Here is a 23,050-nt window from a genome sequence, read left to right as displayed (position 1 = left end):
GTTTCTTATTTTAGAAATATTTCTGAGATGAAAGAAAGCTATCCTAGTAATATTATCTACATGAGCATCAAATGATAGGCTGGAGTCAATAATCACTCCAAGGTCTTTAACTGCTGTACATGATGAAACAGAAAGACCATCCAGAGTAACCATGTGATCAGAAAGATTACTTCTAGCTACACGTGGGCCTAATAAAAGTATTTCTGTTTTATCAGAATTAAGTAGAAGGAAGTTAGTTAACATCCAATGTCTAATGTCCTTTACACAATCCTCAACTTTACTAAGCTTCTGTCTGTCGTCTGGCTTCGCTGAAACATACAACTGTGTATCATCAGCATAACAGTGGAAGCTAATTCCATGTTTACGAATAATTTGTCCTAGGGGTAGCATATATAAAGTAAAGAGCAGTGGGCCTAAAACAGAACCCTGTGGAACTCCAAGAGTAACCTCAGTACGCATGGAGAAATCACCATTTACATCTACGAACTGATAGCAATCGGTCAGATAAGACCTGAGCCAGGAGAGGACTGTTCCCTTAATACCAACAACATTTTCTAATCTATCAAGGAGAATAGTGTGATCTATAGTATCAAAAGCTGCACTAAGGTCGAGTAACACAAGCAGCGAGACACAACGCTGATCGCTGGTGAGTAGAAGGTAATTTACTACTTTAACTAACGCTGTCTCTGTGCTATGATGAGGTCTAAATCCTGACTGATACATTTCATGAATGTTATTCCTATCTAAGTATGAGCATAACTGCTTTGCTACAACCTTTTCTAAAATCTTAGAGATGAAGGGGAGATTTGATATTGGTCTATAGCTGGACAATTGAGACGGGTCAAGATGAGGTTTTTTAAACAAGGGTTTAATAACTGCTAATTTAAGTGATTTAGGTACATAGCCAGTGCTGGGGAAAGAATTGATTATATTTAAAAGTGGTTCAATTACTCCTGGACATATCTGTTTAAACAAACATGTAGGTACGGGATCTAGTATGCGAGTTGATGAATTGGCTGAAGAGATTAATGTAGCTAGTTCGGTCTCTCTAAGCGAAGCAAAACACTCTAAACATTGATCTGATATTGCTACATTGTCATGTAATGGGTTTGTTACAGTACTGTCCGGTTTTAATTTAATGGCCTGTATTTTACGTCTAATATTTTCAACCTTATCAATGAAAAATTTCATGAAATCTTCACTGCTATGTAATGATTGAGTGTTTCTCTCTGTAGTGGTTTTATTCCTAGTTAATTTTGCTACTGTGTTGAAAAGGAATCTAGAATTGTTTTTGTTATCTCCTATTAAGGTGGAGAAATAGATTTTTGTAGCATCGCCAAGAGATTTCCTATATTTCAGTAGGCTCTCCTTCCATGCTGTTTGAAATATCACCAGTTTAGTTTGACGCCATTTACGTTCTAATTGTCGAGTTGTCTGTTTTAAGGTTCGCGTTTGATCATTATACCAGGGTGCTGATTTTTTTTCTCTAATTATTTTCCTTTTGAGTGGAGCCACTCTATCTAGGGGGTAGCGGAGTGCTGACTCCAAGCTTTCAGTCGCCTGATCGAGTTCTATGGGATCTGACAGTGATCCAAATCTAATTGATGTTTCTGCGAAGTTATTTATGAAGCTCGGTGCAGTAGCTGATGTGTAGGTATGTTTTACGCGGTAGTGAGGCGAGGTGGAAATATTATGATCAATATGTATTATGAACGAGATAAGATAATGGTCTGAGACAACTTCAGACTGCGGAAAAATTATAATATTTTCTATACTTAGTCCGTATGTTAGTATGAGGTCAAGAGTGTGACCACCATTATGAGTAGGCCCGATTACGTTCTGATTAATGTCTACTGCATCTAAGTTGGACACAACCACTAATCTTAGAGGGTCTTCCAGGTTATCAAAATGAATATTAAAGTCTCCGACGATTAATGCTTTATCTACAGACACAACCAGGTTTGAGACAAAGTCTGCAAATTCACTAAGAAATTCAGTATATGGCCCTGGGGGTCTGTAAATAATAATTAGAGGAATTGACTTATTTTTTGTGGCTACATAACTTATACTGGTATAAAGAATTTCAAAAGAATTAAATTTATGCTTAGGTTTTTGTGTGACGACTAGATTTTTACTATGGATGAGACCAATACCTCCTCCTCTACCAGTTGAACGAGGCTGATGTACATAACTGTATCCAGGAGGACTGGCTTCATTTAATGCTATGTACTCGTTTGGTTTAATCCAAGTTTCTGTTAAACACATTAAATTACATTCCTGATCAGTAATGATGTCGTTAACAATAAGAGCCTTAGACACAAGAGATCTAATGTTTAATAGTCCTAGCCTCAGATCAAAAGTGCTGGCTGTGCATTCAATATGATTTAATTTTATGTTAATTAGGTTACGAAGATAGACTTTCCAAGATTTTCTATATATTTGCATAGCTCAGGGAACAAACACAGTCTCTATAGTATGTATTACCGGTGCCGGATTTTTAATTGAACATTGATTATACTGAATGTTGTTATTATTGGAAGATGTACTTACGGTCAGTCACTTGGAGTGTAGCACCTTGGAGATGTTGTCAGACAGCTGTTCCGCTCCAAGGCTGCTGGGGTGCAGGCCATCAGGACGAAACAACCTAGGATGCTCCCAGAACAGATTCCAGTTATTGACAAACGCCAGATTCTGCTCATTACACCAAGAGACTAACCAATCATTTAATGCTAGAAGTCTACTGAACTTTTCTGCTCCACGTCTGTATGTGGGAAGAGGTCCAGAGTGAAACAGATCATATTGAGTCATAAAGAAGTCTAATATCTTGTATTGAGTCATAAACATGTAATAGTATTATTTTAAGTCATAAACAAGTGAAACAGATGATTTTTGAGTCATAAAAAAGTGAAACATCTCATACTGAGTCATAAATATGTGAAGCATGTCATAGAATCATATTAACTCATAAACAAGTGAAACAGATCATTTTGATTCGTAAACAAGTGAAACACCTCATGTTGAGTCATAAATATGTCATAGTATCATATTAAGTCATAAACAAATGAAACAGATCATTTTGAGTTGGAAACAAGTGAAAGGTCTCATATTGAGTCATAAACAAGTGAAACATGTCATAGTATCATATTAAGTCATAAACAAGTGAAAAAGATCATATTGAGTCGTAAGCATGTGAAACGTCATAGTATCATATTAAGTTATAAACAAGTGAAAGAAACGTCTCATGTTGAGTCACAAACATGTCATAGTATCATATGAAGTCATAAACAAGTGAAACAGATCATTTAGAGTCGTAAACAAGTGAAACAGATTGTTCAAGTCATAAACAAGTGAATCAGAGCGTACTGAGTCATAAACAAGTGAAAGGTGTCATATTGAGTCATAAACATGTCATAGTATCATATTAAGTCATAAACATGTCAAAGAATCACATTAAATCATAATCATGTGAAACATCTCATGTTGAGTCACAAACATGTGAAACATGTCATAGTATCATATTAAGTCATACACAAGTGAACCAGATCATATTGAGTCGTAAACAAGTGAAACATCTCATATTGAGTCATAAACATGTGAAACATGTCATAGTATCATATTAAGTCATAAACAAGTGAACCATGTCAGAGTATCATATTGTCATAAACAAGTGAACCAGATCATATTGAGTCGTAAACAAGTGAAACATCTCAGATTGAGTCCTAAACATGTTAAACATTTTATAGCATCATATTAAGTCATAAACAAGTGAACCAGACCATACTGAGTGATAAAAAATGGAAACATCTCATATTGAGTCATAAAAATGTGAAACATATCATGTTAAGTCATAAACAAGTGAAAAAAATCATATTGAGTCTTAAACATGTCAATCATATTAAATCATAAACATGTGAAACATATCATATTGAGTTATAAACATGTCATAGTATCATATTAAGTCATAAACATGTCAGAGAATCATAATAAATCATAATCATGTGAAACATCTCATACTGAGTTATAAACATGTAATAGTATTATATTATAATAGTATAATATTATACTATATATATATATATTATACTATATATAGTATAATAGTATAATATTAAGTCATAAAAAAGTAACAGATATATAACAGATCATATTGAGTTGCAAACAAGTGAAACATCTCATATGGAGTCATCAGGCAAAGCGTGTTTTCATTCCTCCTGTGTGTGCAGACACACGGGTGTGCTACATTGGCTTAACCATCTTACCCCTAAGTTCCCACAGTATTATATCCCATAACCTTATATTCCCCAGAGAAACAGCACGCCAACCCTGAGTTCCTGGGCCAAAATCAACATTTTAATATTAACATTTTTAGGCCTTGAAACAACTTATAATAATGTATTTGTGTAATATTACTTTGAAAATGAAGCAGTTCAGTGTTTTTACTAAACTTAGAGCACAATTCTTAACTAGAAAAATTACGAAAAATGCACGCTAAAATCCTTATACTCATTCAGAAGTACCATACGAGCATTAGCGTGGTCAATGCGTTTGAATAAATTCAAGTAAATTAAGACAGATCAGTGTCTGAATCAGGAGAGTCTGGGTCACTATCAGTTTCGGTTTCGTATTCAAAATCGCCTGAAGTTTCACTGCTGTCACTATCTAGAATCCTCACTCTCGCCTGTGTAACTGTCTATGTTTTCTCTTTTTTTTCACTGTTTTAGATGTACCTGTGTTCACTGTAGGTGTAACTTTAGCTGGAACACAATTAGCTTTTCGCTTTGGCATTTTTAGTTCACTTCTACTATTACACCAATATTCACGCTTAGATCAGCTTCATCGTAATGCCGGCGTAATAACGTAATCACGTCGTGACGTCATGACGTCATCAACCTTCCGGGTCAAAAAATAATAATTAAATAAGTAAGGAATCATAGCAGAGTAATGCCGGTATGCCAGAATTAGGGGGATAACGTTTACACTGTAAAACCGCTTACGGGGATTTGGCATAGACGACCAAGCCGGTATTTCGTCCTTATGGGAATAGATCAAAGACTAATTAAGAGGGTTAAATCCCATTACAGCAAGTTTCAAGCCACTGGGAGCAAGGGAAATTTCTAACCAACGCATATAATCAATTGCCTGTCCTGCACCAATATGACATTTTTCACATAATATGATACTTTGCAGGTTTCTGGCGTAAAATGATACGAAATAGAATTGTTTACATTATTGTTTACAATAATAATAATTAAGTAAGATAATAAAGTAAGATAAGGGGGAAAATGTGAGATTTGACGTGTAGAAAGCTACTTTTCGTCAAATTTGCTCTGACAAAGCGTGTTTTCATTCCTCCTGTGTGTGCAGACACACAGGTGCGCTACACTGGCTTAAATCCCTAAACAGCGAGTTTCAAGGAAAAATAGATTTCTAACAAACACATATAATCAATAGCATGACCTGCTCCAATATGACATTTTTCACATAATATGATACTTTGCTGGTTTCTGACGTAAAATGCTACGAAATAGGATTGTTTATATTAAAATCTATTATATGACAAGAAAGTATGATGCAGCGAATAAAGAGAGAATTGAAGTGTAGAAAGCCACTTTCATCAAATGTGCCCTTTCAAAGCGTGCTTTCATGCCTCCTGTGTGTGCACATACAGGGGTGCTCTTCATCAGCTGCCATTTCCAGGCCTCGCACTTTAATGTACTCCCCCTAGAGATTTAATCAGATCGTCATCACATTCGGTCAGTCTCATCTAAAGGCATACGTGATGCTAAATTGCAAAGTGTTTGAGTTTTCACTGCATGGTGTGGGCGTGTTGCGCTCACAAATTTCAATGTTTTGCCATGAATAAGGAAGTTGTTATAACTGAAACATAGACTGTCCAATCTGCTCCAATCTTCACATGTTTGATAAATGTCCCGGCCTGAAGACATCCACATGCCAATATTCAGTTATAGTCATAGCACCAACTGCTGGAAACAGGAAATTACATGATGATACACCCCTAACAACCCCTAATTACATCATAATACACCCCTAACAACATATAAATGTGAAAAAGTGCTAAAAAAATGTAACAGAGTGCCCCTGGCAGAGCAGAGCCCAACATGCATCCGAGTGTGAGGGCCCTTTCATCACTGATTGCAGCTTTAATTCTCCTTCTTCTTCTTTTCCAAAATGAATTGCATTTTAGAGGGCCTAAACATAACTGAAAACTCATGAAACTTTGCAGACGCGTCAGAACCCGTGAGCATTTACATCTGATAGGGGTTCCAGTATTGAGTGTGGCAAAATAGCACCACCTACAAAATTTCACCGATGTGCGCATTGAGCTACGTTTCACCTACATGTGCGAAATTCCGTAAACATGTGAAACATGCCAATGCGTACAAAAATTTCTCATCTGCATCGATGTTTCGCCATGAATAAGGAAGTTGTTATAACTCAAACATAAAATGTCCATTCTGCTCCAAATGTTGTATAAGTTTCCCGCGGTGTTTTGAGAGACTTAACATGGCTGAAAATCCATGAAACTTTACATATGCATTTGTCTTGCGACATTAATTGATGTGATGTTGCATTTTATCAAAGTTGTGCCTCCTCAGCTCCATAGCGCCCCCTATGTTTTAAATGCACATATGACACCTTTGGAATGCTCGAAAACTCGATAACTTAGGTGTGGCAAAATGGCTCGACAGTGTCACCTACAAAATTTCACCGATGTGTGCCTCGTTTACGTTTAACCAACATGTACAACATTCAGTAAACATGTGTAAGATGCCAATACATACAAAAACGTCTCTTGAACCCATGCCCTAAACTCAACAGGAAGTCAGCCATTTTGATTTTTCTTGAAGATTTTTGCTCTGTTTTTTGCCATTTCCAGGCCTTGTACTTTAACGAACTCCTCCTAGATCTTTCATCAGATCTGCATCATATTGGGCCAGTCTCATCTAAAGGCATTGACGATGCTAACTTGTTAAGCTTCTGAGTTTTTGCTGCACGGCGTGGGCGTGGAGGTCTCACAAATTTTGACGTTTCGTCATGAAAAAGGAACTTGTTATAACTTAAACATGGAATGTCCAATCTGCTCCAAACTTCACGTTTGACAAACGTCCCGGCCTGAAGACATCTACATGACAAGATTCACTATTAGTCATAGCGCCACCTGCTGGCAACAGGAAATGATACATTTGACATCGTGATACACTCCTAACGACATGTAAGTGCTAAAAAGTGATTTAAAAAATTGAATGTCATTCCCCTGGCAGAACAGCCCCAACGTGCACCCGGGTGCAAGGGCCCTTTCATCGCTGCTTGCAGCTATATTTTTTGCTGGTTTTTTCTTTGCCATTTCCAGGCCTCATACTATAACAAACTCCTCCTTGAGATTTCATCAGCTCGACATCATATTGGGTGCATCACATCTTAAGGTCTTGACAATGCTAAATTGCAAAACTTTTGTGTTTTCGCTGCACGTCATGGGTGTGGCAGTCTTACAAATTTCTATGTTTCACCATGAAAAGGAAGTTGTTGTAACTCAAACATACAATGTCCAATCTGCTCCAACATGTTTGATAAAAGTCCATGTCTGAAGATATCTCCATTCACAAATCGGCACTCTTCCAAGCCCCACCTCCACATGGTTCTGTAAATCTTTCATAAACGTGTAAACGAGAACTGAAAAGATTCACTCAAATTGTATTATAATTATTATAATCTTCCTATATTTGCCGAAGGCTAAAGAAATATGAACATAATTTCACGTTTAAGAACACTGCACTTGACATTTCACTGTAGTTATTTATTTTATTTTTTGTAGCTACAGTAATTATTTTTCCTTTGATTCCAAGAAACACGTTGTGATTTGATCAGTAATTTCAGAGTTTGTTCAATGATTCACTATGTCTTTAGTATTCTCTCTACTCCTTTTACAGTGATGTATTTATGTCTAGTACCATAATGAACATGTATCACATGTTTTGTACTACAATATTTATTGATTTAATGAGCAACTACACAGTGAAATCATCTGTGTCTTATGTATGGGTGATCTAAATAAATGTTTGTATGGAATTTCATGATCATTAAGTTATTTGAACCAATGATTCTGCACATGTAATGTTTCTTTAAAGATATGAATCCACAATGCAATGTTTTCAACATTGGACAGCCTGTGATGACCGTTTTGAGTTTTGTGTCTAGAGTTTTGAGAAGTGACATCAAGGTTTTGAAATTAGTGCCAAAGTGATTGTAAAAAAAAAACTGTATTATGATGCTGATGCTGATCCATCCATCCATCCATCTTCTACCGCTTCTTCCTTTTCAGGGTCACGGGGAACCTGGAGCCTATCCCAGGGAGCATCGGGCACAAGGCGGGGTACACCCTGGACAGGGTGCCAGTCCTTCGCAGGGCACAATCTGATGATGATGATTATTTTTATTATTAATAGTATTATATAAATACCTGTAATTAAATAATAAAATAGTAACTTTTTTTCGGGTGGAAGACTGAATTATTTAATTCCGAGCGTAGGCCTATGCTGTATGGAAGCAAGTGATATAGGTTCATTTTTTTTGTCACTGTTCTTTAGACGCTGTTAGAATAAGACAGAAGCCTTGAATAAATAAAAAGTAAATCATTAAATGTACAGTATTATCTACAGATAAAATAGTAGAACATTTTAAAGGAGAGGACCACAGAGGCCACAAATCACAGATGGGCATTGAAATTAATAACATATCATATGTTTACCCTTTTAAATATTTGAGTAGCCTAATTATTTAGGATATTGCTACATAATATTTAGTTATATTCATCGAAAATTATTTTTGAAAATTATGTACATGTAGCATTTCTCCAAACAAATATTGGTCACTTAATACAAATGTAACCAGCATAAATAGTTGTATATGGATGAATTTAAAATGAAAAATAAACAATAGGCTACTATATAGAAAATTAAAAAATAACATGGTAAAAATAATTATTGAACTACAATAATTGATTATAAGTAAATGCAGAAATTACAATAAATATGAATGAATTATTTCCAGTCTAACGTGTCCCACTCTTGATATAAATTCTACATTCACTATTTTTAAAAAATACTTAAGGTACTTTAAGGGGTGCAGCACCCTTCCCGTGTTAATGCATGGATGTGCCACGTTTCCTTAATGGTGACAGACCTGCAGATAAACAGCAGTGTTTTGTACAGATGTTAGTGTTACCAAAAATGTTTTTCAAAGTCTAAATTTCCAGCCTTAGAGTGTCTTTGTTTTAAATCATATAATAAATTCTCAAAATATGATGTTATAAAAGTAGCGTTTTACTGCTGTGCAATTAAAAAAAATACACAATTTGAAAAATCAGGCAAATAGCAAGCATTTTCAAGAGCCTACTTTACATACCCAATTCATAACAAGCCACAAAAAGTGTATTCATCATGCACAACACACTTTATTGTTCCATGCTGTAGTACTAACGTTAGCATATAGTTCCTGTTCCTAACGTTTTAAGAATTTTCTATATGGTACAACCAAAAAAGATTGTGTAGAAAGTTCTTTTAAAAAATGAGAACCAGAAAATAGCTTTATCAAAACTTTGAAGGGAGATTTTGTGTCAAAAATGAGTTTACAATAATTCATGAAATTTGCTAAAGCCATAACTCCAACTAGTATTTTGAAATGACTCCTCTTACTTGGACGTAAGAGCGTGTCATCGTCACGTTACTGTAGATAAGCGCTGGCATACACGGAAAGAGGAAATTTCGTAGAGTACATGCAATGCCAACGCACGTCACCTTTATATGTATTATTCATGAATGACATTCGATTATATAGCTATTTACATCACCACTACATGTTTAATTAATTTAATGCAAATTTTCAAATTTTCGGGCTCGCCATTGGCGGAAACATAGACGTCTGAACACACCGATTGAGCGCTATATGAACCACGTGACTACGATGCTCCCACCAGACATCTAGGTTGTCCATTAAAGGCGTTTAATGCCTTTAAAGGGCTATGGGCATTTATCGTAATAGCCAATCCGACGCTAGCTTTCTTAGCGAAATAATCAATCGAAAGCCGCGTTGTATCGAGGCCGGTTTTTGTTCCTCTGAACACGCGCGACTGTGACAGTGTTGTACAAGGAACGTGACTGTGCGATGGAAGCACGTGTGGAAGCTTAAATTGATAATATATAGTTAAATGTATAACTACGATTTAATTTAAATTTAATTTATATTATAGAGTGGTTTAAGACAGCAGATTTTAATATTAACAATGCTTCGGAAAAGTAAATATCTCTTATCCCTAAGGTGAGTTATCTTCTCGGTGGATAGATGGTTATATGAATTATTTATTTGCTACCATTGAATTGGAACCGATTGTTATGCTTATAATATCCCCAACATAAACTATTTCTGCTCCTCGGATTATCCTGTAGCAAAGACAGAGTATGAATTTATCTAGCAAATAAACCGGTGGAATAAGCAGCATATTGTATAATATCATTGGAGTTATTCGCAGAGTATGTGGAGAGTATTATGTTGCCTAATGCCGATATAATACTTTAACGTACAATTGTTATTGTTTTACATTTTTACATAAAATTTGTTAGAAAATGGAGGCCAATTGAAACCTCAATTACACTACTTATATGAGAACAACAGCTCTATAATCTTTAACTGATTTGGAATGAAAACGTTTTTTGTTGTGCAGTAGGTTTAAAGGCCAGTATGTATGGAGACCAAAGAGCAGCTCAGCCCCTGATCGAGCTCTACAGTATGTGGTAGGCCAGAAGATCCATGGTTTTACCGTCCGAGAGGTGAGCAGTCACCAAGAAACAATTCAGATCTCACATGGCACAAACAGCATCATCACCTAGAAGTGACACACATCGGAGATATTGCACAATCAACTGTTTACAACTGTACAGATGTATTGTAACTTGTGAAATTTAGATTGAAAAGTTTTGTAGAATTCTAGGGCTTTTTGATCATACTACTGGTTTGTTTGGGAAAACTGGCCTTTTCTATCTGCACATATATGAAATGGCAAGAAAAAGAGCTGGTGATGGTCATTGTCCAGAAGTTGATGTGACCACAGCAGAGATTAAAAAGTGGATTTCAAGTTCCTAGTGCTAGGAGGATTTCATTGCTTTGGCTGCCCTCAGCTTACTGTTTTGTGGACTTTGTGTTCCTTGAAGTTGTTATGCAAATAAAAATAATGCTGAGTGAGATGGGTTGCTAATATTAATTTATGTAAGCTAATAATATGGACACTGTCATGCTGGAACAGATTTGGGCTAGGGCACTTAGTTCCAGTGAAGGAAACATAGTCATGTGAAAAAAATAAGTACACCCCATGGAAATTGTTGGCTTTTTTGACATATCTGGAAAAGCATACATTTGTGTCACCTTTGTAACAGTGACTATTAGAGATGTCGCGATAGCAAAAATTTAGTAGTTGGTACCAATACCACCAAAAGTACACAATACTCGATAACAAAGTTGATACAATGGTGTGGTTTAAAAAAAAAAAATTAAAAATAAAATTAAAAATTCCTGGAGAACATCCTCCTCTGGCTAATACTGGCAAAAGAGAGAGAGATTTTAGTTATCAAACACTGTCTGACAATGACTAATAAAACAGTGCTAAGTGCTAATAACAAGTGTTAAGGTGCACTCCTAAATGTGCGCGTACACACACACCCCTTATACTCTGAATGCAAGCATTAGTTTAAATTCACTGATATGGTGGCAGGCCAAAAAGATTGATTAAAAGCATGAACATTTGAATAATTATTAGTAACATTAGGCTACATTTAGCTGAAAGGACATGGGCTGAATGGCGATGCATGGTGGCCCATTAATTCAGTTCAATTCAATTTTATTTGTATAGCGCTTTTTACAATAGACATTGTCTCAAAGCAGCTTTACTGTGTCTGAGTCCCGAACACTAATAGGAAGACTGTTCCATAACTGTGGGGCTCTATAAGCGAAGGCTCTTCCCCCTGCTGTAGCCTTCACTATTCGAGGTACTGTCAAATAGCCTGCATCTTTTGATCTAAGTAGGCGTGGCGGATCATATAAAACCAAAAGGTCACTTAGATATTGTGGCGCGAGACCGATTAGTGCTTTATAGGTTAATAAAAGTATTTTATAGTTAATGCGAGATTTTACTGGGAGCCAGTGCAGTACTGATAATATTCGTGTGATATGGTCGTATCTTCTAGTTCTAGTTAGGACTGCTGCATTCTGGACTAACTGGAGCTTATTTATATTCCTACTGGAACATCCAGACAGTAAGGCATTACAGTAATCTAATCTAGAGGTGACGAATGCATGAACTAGTATTTCCGCATCATGTAGTGACAATATGTTTCTTATCTTAGAAATATTTCTGAGATGAAAGAAAGCTATCCTAGTAAAATTATCTCCATGAGCATCAAATGATAGGCTGGAGTCAATAATCACTCCAAGGTCTTTAACTGCTGTACATGATGAAACAGAAAGACCATCCAGAGTAACCATGTGATCAGAAAGATTACTTCTAGCTACACGTGGGCCTAATAAAAGTATTTCTGTTTTATCAGAATTAAGTAAAAGGAAGTTAGTTAACATCAAACGTCTAATGTCCTTTACACAATCCTCAACTTTACTAAGCTTCTGTCTGTCGTCTGGCTTCGCCGAAACATACAACTGTGTATCATCAGTATAACAGTGGAAGCTAATTCTATGTTTACGAATAATTTGTCCTAGGGGTAGCATATATAAAGTAAAGAGCAGTGGGCCTAAAACAGAACCCTGTGGAACTCCAAAAGTAACCTCAGTACGCATGGAGAAATCACCGTTTACATCTACGAACTGATAATGATCGGTCAGATAAGACCTGAGCCAGGAGAGGACTGTTCCCTTAATACCAACAACATTTTCTAATCCATCAAGGAGAATAGTGTGATCTATAGTATCAAAAGCTGCACTAAGGTCGAGTAGCACAAGCAGCGAGACACAACCCTGATCGTTGGTCAGTAGAAGGTAATTTACTACTTTAACTAACGCTGTCTCTGTGCTATGATGAGGTCTAAATCCTGACTGATACATTTCATGAATGTTATTCCTATCTAAGTACGAGCATAACTGCTTTGCTACAACCTTTTCTAAAATCTTAGAGATGAAGGGGAGATTTGATATTGGTCTATAGCTGGACAATTGAGACGGGTCAAGATCAGGTTTTTTAATCAAGGGTTTAATAACTGCTAATTTAAGTGATTTAGGTACATAGCCAGTGCTTAGGGAAGAATTGATAATATTTAAAAGTGGTTCAATTACTCCTGGACAAATCTATTTAAACAAACATGTAGGTATGGGATCTAGTATGCAAGTTGATGAATTGGCTGAAGAGATTAATGTAGCTAGTTCGGTCTCTCTAAGCGGAGCAAAACACTCTAAACATTGATCTGATATTGCTACATTGTCATGTAGCATTAGGAGGCAGTTTATAACATTGCAATGCATTAGCATCGTTAACAAATAACTGGCTATCGCAAACATTACATGGAGCATAACTTTAGCTGGTTTCATGGTCGCAATGCCAGCTGCCTCAAACAAATATAATATATGGTCCGTCTTTCAGGTGCTTCGCCAATTCCAGGTGTTTCCTCGCTTTGTTTGAAAGGAACGACAGCATCCGTTGCACACCAGCAACCGATGCTACCTTTCCTCTCTCTGCCTCTTAACGAGGCGGGGTGGAGCTAAACTTCTGTAGTTTTTCCTGTGTGCTTGTTAGCGGTTTTTTTCTTCTTTACCACTTGTGGACAAACGAAAACACATACACGTATTTGCTGCCCCCTTCAGTTCCGGAAGAATTGCAACCTCGGTACCTTCATTAATAACGTACGCTACTGCGGAAAAACAAGTACCTTCACGTTTTAGGAATATTTGTACCAAAGTATCGGTTCTCATGACATCCCTAGTGCCTATCAATAAAGTTGATATACTTGAACAAAACCACAAGGAAAATTAGTTTTTCAATCATTTATTCAACAGAAATATCAATAGATGTTCTTCTGTGGAAAAAGGAAGTACACCCTTGGCCTTAGAAGCTAGTATTGCCCCCTTTAGCAGAAATAACTTCTTGTAGGTGTTTTGCATAATTGTCCACTAGTCTCTGACATCGGCTTGCTGGAATTTTTGACAACTCTTACATGCAATATTCTTTCAGATGCAAGATATTTGAGGGTTTCCTTGCATGTACTGCCCATTGTTCACTGTATACAGCCAACTCCTCTCTTTGTAAATTTAAGTGAATTATGACTCAAGCCCTATTCAGATTGGAATGGTTTTACATGGGGAAGTGAGGTAATGTAATTGGGATTTTAGTCCCATCTGTGTATAAATATTTTATAAACTATGTATTCTTGCTTCTGAAAAAAAATTCATAGTAAATGGACCTATATACATTTACTGAGTGCTTTATTAGGAACAGCTGTACACCTTCTCATTCATGCAATTATCAAATCAGCCAATCATGTGGCAGCAGTGCAATGCAAATCATACAGATGCCACATTGGGTAATATTCACATCAACTGTCACAATGGGGAAAAATGTGATCTCTGTGATTGTTGGAGCCAGATGGGCTGCTTTGAGTATTTCTATAGCTGCTGACCTCCTGGGATTTTCATGCAGAGGAGTTTCTAGAGTTTAATGATGCAATAAAGAATAGAAATACAGTGAGCAGCGATTCTGTGGACAGAAATGCCTTGTTGATGAGCAGTCAATGGGCAATGTCCAGACTGGTTAAAACTGACAGAAAGGCTAAGTATCTCTGATAACCACTCTGTACAATTGTGGTGAGCAGAAAAGCATCTGAGAAGGCACAACACATTGAACCTTGAGGTAGATGGACTACAGTAGCAGAAGACCACACCGAGTTCCACTTATGCCAGCCAAGAACAGAAAGCTGAGGCTGCAGTGGGCATAGGGTCAACAAAATTGAACAGTTGAAGACTGGAAAAACATTGTCTGATCTGATGAATCTTTGATTTCTGCCAAGGAAAACGAATGGTAGGGTCAGAATTTGGCACCAACAGTATGAATCCATGGACCCAACCTGCCTTGTGTCAGCAGTCCAGGCTGGTGTTATGGTTTGGGGAATGTTTCCTTGGCACACTTTCCACCATCCCAGTCACTGGATCTGAATCCAATAGAGAACACCTTTGTCATGTGGTAGAATGGGAGATTCACATTATGGGTGTGGCTCTGGTGATAGAGCAGGTTGCCCAATAATTCTCTGGCCTGTCCACATGCCGAAGTGTCCTTGGGCAATACACTGAAACCCAAGTTGCTCCTGATGGCATGCTAGTGCCCCGTGTGTGTGTGTGTGTGAGAGAGAGAGAGAATGGGTGAATGAGAAACATTATAAAGTGCTTTGTGGATCCGTGGAGTTTAAAAGGTGCTTTATACAACCCCATTTCTGAAAAAGTCGGGACAGTATGGAAAATGCAAAAAGAGAGTCATTAGAAAATTCAATTAACTCTGTATTATATTGAAAACACTAACATAGTTTTGATGTTTTACTTTGTGAATTTAATTTATTTTTGAAAATATCCTTTTAAATCTGATGACTGCAACACACTCCAAAAAAGTTGGGACAGTCGACTGTTTACCACTGTGTAACATCACCTTTTCTTTTAATAACACTTATTACAGTTGTGTACAGTTGAGATCCATCTTTTCACACTGAGGACAATTGAGGGACTGGTACACAACTATTACATAAGGTGCAAACATTCACTGATGCTCAAGAAGGTTACACGATACATTAAGAACCAAGGGGATGTAAACCTTTGAACAGGATGATTGGTGCAAATTGTTAGTATTTTGCCTTCTGGGAGACATGTAACTATCTTATTTAGTGTCTGAATGGCAGTACTAAATGGGAAAAATAGATCTTTCAACAAAATAGTCAGCAAACAAAAAAGTAAACAAAATAGCCTAGTCTCGTGTTAGATAGGCCAAAAGTTTAATATTTTATCAGTCTGGTAGTCCTACAAACAGTAACACCCAATGCAAGTTTTATGATAAAGCCAACTTTTTGTCCAATTTTTAAGCAATTAGCCCTCACATGCAAGGAAAAAAATGCATGGAAACGGTCTATTTAGAAGTACGTTTTAAAAAGGTTTTTTGATGGAGAAGACTCTGAGTTCAGCCCCACATGATTAACAGTCCATCTGGCAAGTTATGATTTCAGTATTTATGTTCAACCATGTCTGATAATGGCCGTCATTTGTATTCTACCTATTAAGATGAGGGGGAAAAAAGAAGTAGCCACATGATCTGTGTTAAACAGGTGTTGGAAAAAAGGTGAGGGCGCATGCGTGGAGAACAGAACAGGAAAACACGTCATTGCGAGAGGTGTGTCCTTAAAGGTAGGATGTAAGCCATCAGCTGAGTGAACAAATGTGCACGTTCATCTCTCTCTCTTTCTCTCTCTCATATTTAATTACCGTAAGAACGATAACATTGTAGCGATCTGTAAATCCCCATGGTGTTCATTAGAATTTAATTTCTAAATGTTACTAGAATAAATTAATTAATTAAATAAACATAAATAAACTTAACAGATAACATTCTAAAGGGTGAAGCATTGTGACTTCCTAAATATAGCCCTTAATAAATTCAAAAGGCAGCGCTGTTCTGACAAAGTGAGTATATTTATTTCACAGACATTTGTCTTTCTGAAAAATTCTTATTGCTAATATAAAGTTTTTAAAAAACCTGTTCTGAAAACATGAAATATGGCTGGTTGAAAATGTCATATTAGTATTGGTGCACACCTCATATGTGGTGGATTGCCAGTAAGTGGTGCTTTGTCTATAACTGAACATTGGCATGTAGATGTCTTCAAGCCGGGACTTTTATCAAACTTGTAAAGTTTGGAGCAGATTGGACATTGTATGTTTGACTTATAACAAATTGCCATTTCATTGTGAAACATTGAAATTTGTGAGACTGCTACGCCCATGTCGTGCAGTGAATACGTAAAAGCTTCTTAATTTGACTTCCGGCTGAGCATGTGAGTGAGAAGGCACGTGTGGAGTGAGCTCCCGAGCATTTTATCTTTTAATTGTGCTTTTCAAGCAACCTGAATCTTTTCTAAGACATTTGGTCCATTCTTTTTCAATTATTCGGTTTACAATTACAACCAGAAAGGACTTATGGCTTCTGAAAGATTACGGAAACCTAAATCTTCACCAAGCATGACGAGTCATGGTGACAAGCTACCGTTTGACCTGGAAAACCTCCGCACCACTTTGATCGGGAAGCCAACACCTACCGTCGCAGTACAGGTGAAAGCAGCTAATGACTCAGCTCTGGCCCCAGTTGTTGCGTCTTTTGAGAGTTTTAAATCGGGCATTGAATCGCAAGGACGACGTATTGACGAGCTTGACCAGCACCTGAACGATTAGTGACCGCATTGTAGCACTGGAACAGACGGGCTAAAGCTAAATTCGGCTAACGAACAACTCGCCGATAAAGCGGAGGATCTGGAGTCCCGTTCACGGTACTGCAATCTCCGGGTCATATGTATTCTGGAACGAGAAGAAGGGAGCGATCCGGTAACGTTTATGTCAAAATTTTTGCACGATGTCCTCGGAAAGCTTTCCAACTGCTCCATTGCTGGATAGAGCGCACCATGTTGGCCCCATGCCTTCGGAGGAGCGAGAGAATCAAAGGCCCAGTGAGATGATTGTGTGGTTTCACTACTTTCACGACAGAGAAAAAGTTGTTTGAATTGGAATCAACTTTTCCATCAGGGCCGTAAGGTCTTCATCTTTCCTGACTTCAATTCCAGCGTCGCTAAGAGGAGGGTGGCCTTTGCTGTGGTGAGAAGCAGCTTGCGTGAGAGAAATGTATGGTTTCTCTCAGCTACCCTGTTCACCTTCGGATAGACCTCGGTGATGAGAGGCTGCAATTCGACTGCCCCCAAAAAGCGCAACTATGGTTTAATGAACGGTATCCCCCATTTTAAGCTGTCTATATAACAGTTAACCAATTTATTAATACCTGTAATGTGACTGTAAAAAAAAAAATACTTGGGTATGGGCAACTGTATTAGTTTCCATGTAAATCTATTGGTTGCCTAAGATAGAGTGTCTTCACACAACAAGAATAGGTATGGTTTACAAGTATCGGATTTTCCAGTGTTGTAGGGTTCTGCCTACATTGTTTGGGAATGGAGAGAAGTTAACTGATGTTCAGAGTAGGGTGGGTGAGGGTGGGGTGGGTGGTGAGGGATACTGTGGTGGTGTTTTTTTTGTTTGTTTGTTTTTTTCCCCCCTATTGATATCAACCTCTCTGTACTCCATTCTGTGCTAATCTAAATTGATGGAAAATACCCGAAGCTCAATCAGATTCCTAAGTTGGAATGTGAAAGGTCTGAATGGTCCCATTAAAAGATCCAAAGTTTTGACACATTTAAAACTACAAAAACATGACGCTGCATTTCTTCAGGAAACCCACCTCTGTCTCAGGGATCAACGCAGACTCCAAGCTTGCTGGACATCACATATGTTCCACTCCAATTTTGATTCCAGGTCCAGGGGAGTTTCTATTCTGATAAGTAACACTGTGCCCTTTTCTTTTGATAGTTATTTCTGATGTAAATGGTAGATATGTGATTGTGGAAGGGAAAATTTCACAAACACCAGTAGTTTTGATGAATGTATATTTCCCCCAAATTTTGATAACGCTCCTTTTGCTCAGAATTTGTTGTCAAAAACTCCGGCTTTGAACACACATCTCTTGATATTTGGGGGAGATTTTAACTGTGTTATTGACCCAGTTTTGGACAAATCTAGCGCGATTACAAAGGCTCCCTATGCAATGGCAAAGGTATTCTCTGAGTTTATGGTTCAGAATGGTTACATTGATCCGAGGTGGTATTTTAACCCCACAGTGAGAAAATATTCTCTTTTTTTCTCACGTACATAAATTTTTTTCTCGCATTGATTGATTACTTTTTTATAAATAACTCTAATTTCTCGGTTGTAAACTCTGAATATCTACCAATTGTTATTTCAGACCACGCTCCTCTAAGTCTTGACGTTCTTCTACCTTCACATCGCGCCTTTCATCCACCATGGAGGCTTAATTATCTACTTTTATCCGATTCAGCATTTTGCAAGTATATTTCTACTTCGATAGATGATTTTCTTCTTACTAATCAAACCGATATAATCTCTTACTCTTTACTTTGGGAAACTCTAAAGGCCTTCTTAAGGGGACAGATAATCTCTTACTATGCTCATGCCAATAAGAAACATGAGGATAAAAGAGAGAAAAAAAGAGATATCTGATAATATTCGAGCTATTGACGACCAATATGCTCTCAACCCGACCCCTGAGCTGCATAAACATAAACTGCTTCATTTGCAGGCGGAGTTCGATTTGTTATCGACAGGTGAGGCAGAGGGGCTTTTGTTACATACGCGTGGCAACTATTATGAATATGGGGATAAGGTCAGTCGGTTGTTGGTTCACCAACTGCGTAGCCGAGCGGCCGCGCGCTCTATTACTCAGATTATGCAGTCCAGTAGTGCATTAATCTCGGATCCTGTAGAGATTAATTAAATTTTTAAAAGTTTTCACTCATCTTTATACACAGCTGGAGCTCCTGACAATTCAGGCAACATGAACCATTTTCTTAGAAATATTGCTTTTCCCAGAATTGACCCTCTATTGGCATCTGAACTTGACAGCCCCATCACCTTAGATGAGATCATTAACTCATTCAATTCATTGCAATCTAAGAAATCACCTGGCCCGGACGGGAGGGGATCATACTCTGCTTCAGTATTTCACAGTACATGTTGGCATTCATGGTTCCCTCAATGAACTGTAGCTCCCCAGTGCCGGCAGCACTCAAGCAGCCCAGACCATGACACTCCCACGAGCATGCTTGACCGCAGGCAAGACACACTTGTCTTTGTACTCCTCACCTGGTTTCTGCCACACACGCTTGACACCATCTGAACCAAATATGTTTATCTTGGTCTCATCCGACCAGAGCACATGGTTCCAGTAATCCATGTCCTTAATCTGCTTGTCTTCAGCAAACTGTTTGCGGGCTTTCTTGTGCATCATCTTTAGAAGAGGCTTCCTTCTGGGACGACGGCCATGTTGAACTTCCAGTGACCAGTATGACTGAGTGTGAGAGTGAAGACACCAAATTTAACACTCCTGCTTCCCATTCACACCTGAGACCTTGTAACACTAACAAGTCACATGACACCGGGGAGGGAAAATGGCTAATTGGGCCCAATTTGGACATTTTCACTTAGGGGTGTACTCACTTTTGTTGCCAGTGGTTTAGACATTAATGGCGGTGTGTTGAGTTATTTTGAGGGGACAGCAAATTTACACTGTTATACAAGATGTACACTCACTACTTTACATTGTAGGAAAGTGTCATTTCTTCGGTGTTGTCACATGAAAAGATATAATCAAATATTTACAAAAATGTGAGGGGTGTACTCACTTTTGTGAGATACTGTATGTGGAACCGCAAGCTTCCATATATACCAACGATGCTAAATCTGATTATTTTACTTTGTCATGGGGTACGCGCCAGGGATGTCCTCTGCCTCGCTTACTTTTTGCCATAGCCATTGAGCCTCTCTCGATAACGTTTAGAACTCTTCCTGTATTTTAGGGCATAATCCGCAAGGGAATTGAACATAAACTAGCCCTATATGCTGACGACTTACTTTTGTTATAGATCCAATTGCATCTATTAGAGATAATAAGCTTATTAAATGGGTTTTCCAGGTATAAACTGAACCTACAAAAGAGTGAATGCTTACCCATAAACCAATCTGGCCAAAAAATAAAAACGACTGAAATGCCTTTTCATTTGGAGGATTCAAAATTCAAATATCTGAGTTAATGTCACCCTTTCCTATTCTGCATTAATGGTGGTGAATTTTACACCCTTAATTTCATACATGAAGTCAGCCTTTCAAGATATCCCCTCTTGGTAGAATAAACACGGTAAAAATAACATTCTTCCAAAATTCCTCTACCTTTTTCAGTCCATTCCTTTGTTTTTACCCAAATCTTTCTTCAAGAATATAGACCAATTATTCTCCTCTTTTATATGGGCAGGAAAAACTCCTAGGGTTTCCAAATTTTCACTTCAAAAGAGTCGAATAAGTGGTGGCCTCTCATTGCCCAATTTCATGTATTGGGTTGCTTATTTTCAGAAACTGGTGCTCTGGTTGCAGGCCCCCTCTCTTCCATGGTGCCACTTAGAAGCAAAGTCTTGTATTTCAACCTCCCTCCCTGCTATGGTATTTTCCTCCCTTCCTATACCACTTTCACAATACACAGATAATTTAATAGTATATACCTCTCTAAAAATTTTCTATCAGTTTTGCTGTCATTTTAAATCTATCTTGGCCTCAACCGTGGCACCTATATGTAATAACCACCTCTTTCCCCCCTCCTTTACAGATTCCACATTCTCTTTTTTGGAAAAGAAGGGTCTGAAATGATTTGAGGATATTTTCATTAATAATGTGTTTGCAGACTTTTCTGAATTATCATCATTCAGCCTGCCTCCGTCTCAACTATTCCATTTCTTTCAAATTAGGCATCTGCTCCCTATTTGCTGGTTTTTCCCTCTTTACCTACAAAGTCTGCATGGGAAAAGGTGTTCAAGTTGAATCCCCATAAGGGTGGCATTATTTTCACGGATATATGCAACGATCTGGTCACAGGACAATTCTTACAATATCAAAACCATTAGTGCTTGGGAAGAGGAATTGGGCCTGGAGGTTGAGGATCATTACTGGTACAGCATTAGATAAAATATGTACTGCCACGTCATGTGCTAGACTTAGTTTCATACAATTTAAAGTGGTCCATAGAGCTCACCTCTCTAGGAGTAAACTATCTAATATATCCCAATGTTCCTGACGTGTGAAAAATGCAAACTTTCGCCCTGTAACCTCAGTCATATGTTTGCACTCTGTCCCAAACTGCAGAACTTTTGGAACTCTTTCTTCGAAACTATGTCTGACGTTCTTAAAATCAAATTGGATGTCTGCCCTTTAATTGACATCTTTGGTGTTCCATCTCAGCGTCAGCCTCTGAACCATAAACAAGCTAGTGTTGTAGCTTTTGCATTGTTACTTGCTCGGCACAGAATATTGCTGTCTTGGACCTCTCCACAACCCCCCTCTTTATCAGTCTGGCTTAAAGATTTAATGTTCTTTGTAAAACTTGAAAAAATCAAGTGTAACATCAGAGGCTGGGGTGAATCATTTTTGGGGAAATGGCAACAATCATTACCTACTTCAATGATGTATGCACCCTGGATGTGGATTGAGGAAAGGTGTATATGGTAATTACTAATCATCTTAGCTTTTTTTTTCCCCTCTTTATTTATGTGTTTGTTTTTCTGGTTGGTTGTTTGTTGTTTTTTGTTTCTTCCTTTCTTTGGTTTTGGCTGTGATTATTTTGATTATTGGTTGTTGGATGGGGTGTTATAATATAATATGTGAAATGCGATTTTCCAATAAAAATTTTCTATGATAAAAAAAAAGCATCGCAATTTAACATCAAGGCCCTTAGATGAGACTGGCTGAATATGATGTCGATCCGAAGAACTCTCTAGGAGGAGTTCGTAAAAGTACGAGGCCTGGAAATGGCAAAATCTGAGCATAAATTTTAGAGAAAAGTCCAAATGGCTGACTTCCTGTTGAATTTAGGGCATGGATTCAAGAGTCTTTTTTTGTACGTATTGGCAGCTTACACATGTATGCCGAATTTTGTACATGTAGGTGAAACAAAGCATGAGGCGCAAATTGTTGAAATTTTTTAGGTGGTGTTATCAAGCCATTTGGCCAAAATCTTTTCTAAAACCTGTATCAGATGTAAACGTTCTCCACTTTGGAGGGGTATGCAAAGTTACATGAGTTTTCTAGCATGTTTAAGCCTTAAAAATGTGATTTGTTTCACATCTAA

General features: G+C 37.7%; 1 protein-coding gene across 7 annotated transcripts in view; it reads left to right on the top strand.

Moving 5' to 3' along the window:
- Nucleotides 1-9,999: 9,999 nt before the first annotated feature.
- Nucleotides 10,000-23,050, top strand: part of pitrm1 (pitrilysin metallopeptidase 1) — a 101,551-nt gene continuing 88,500 nt past the window's right edge. For 2 of the 7 annotated variants that reach the window (XM_017495339.3, XM_017495338.3), the window contains exons 1-2: nucleotides 10,003-10,335; nucleotides 10,739-10,844. In XM_017495339.3, the coding sequence (XP_017350828.1) occupies nucleotides 10,301-10,335; nucleotides 10,739-10,844 (141 nt within the window). In that variant the 5' untranslated portion in view covers nucleotides 10,003-10,300. Of the gene's footprint in view, nucleotides 10,336-10,738; nucleotides 10,845-23,050 lie in introns of all 7 variants that reach the window. The other 5 variants (XM_047162486.2, XM_047162487.2, XM_047162485.2 and 2 more) reach the window with 5 other exon arrangements.

Source organism: Ictalurus punctatus, chromosome 20 (genome assembly GCF_001660625.3).
Source record: "Ictalurus punctatus breed USDA103 chromosome 20, Coco_2.0, whole genome shotgun sequence".
In the NCBI taxonomy this organism is placed as follows: domain Eukaryota; kingdom Metazoa; phylum Chordata; class Actinopteri; order Siluriformes; family Ictaluridae; genus Ictalurus; species Ictalurus punctatus.
Note: the sequence above shows the minus strand (reverse complement) of the source record. Positions and strands in the feature narration are given on the sequence as shown.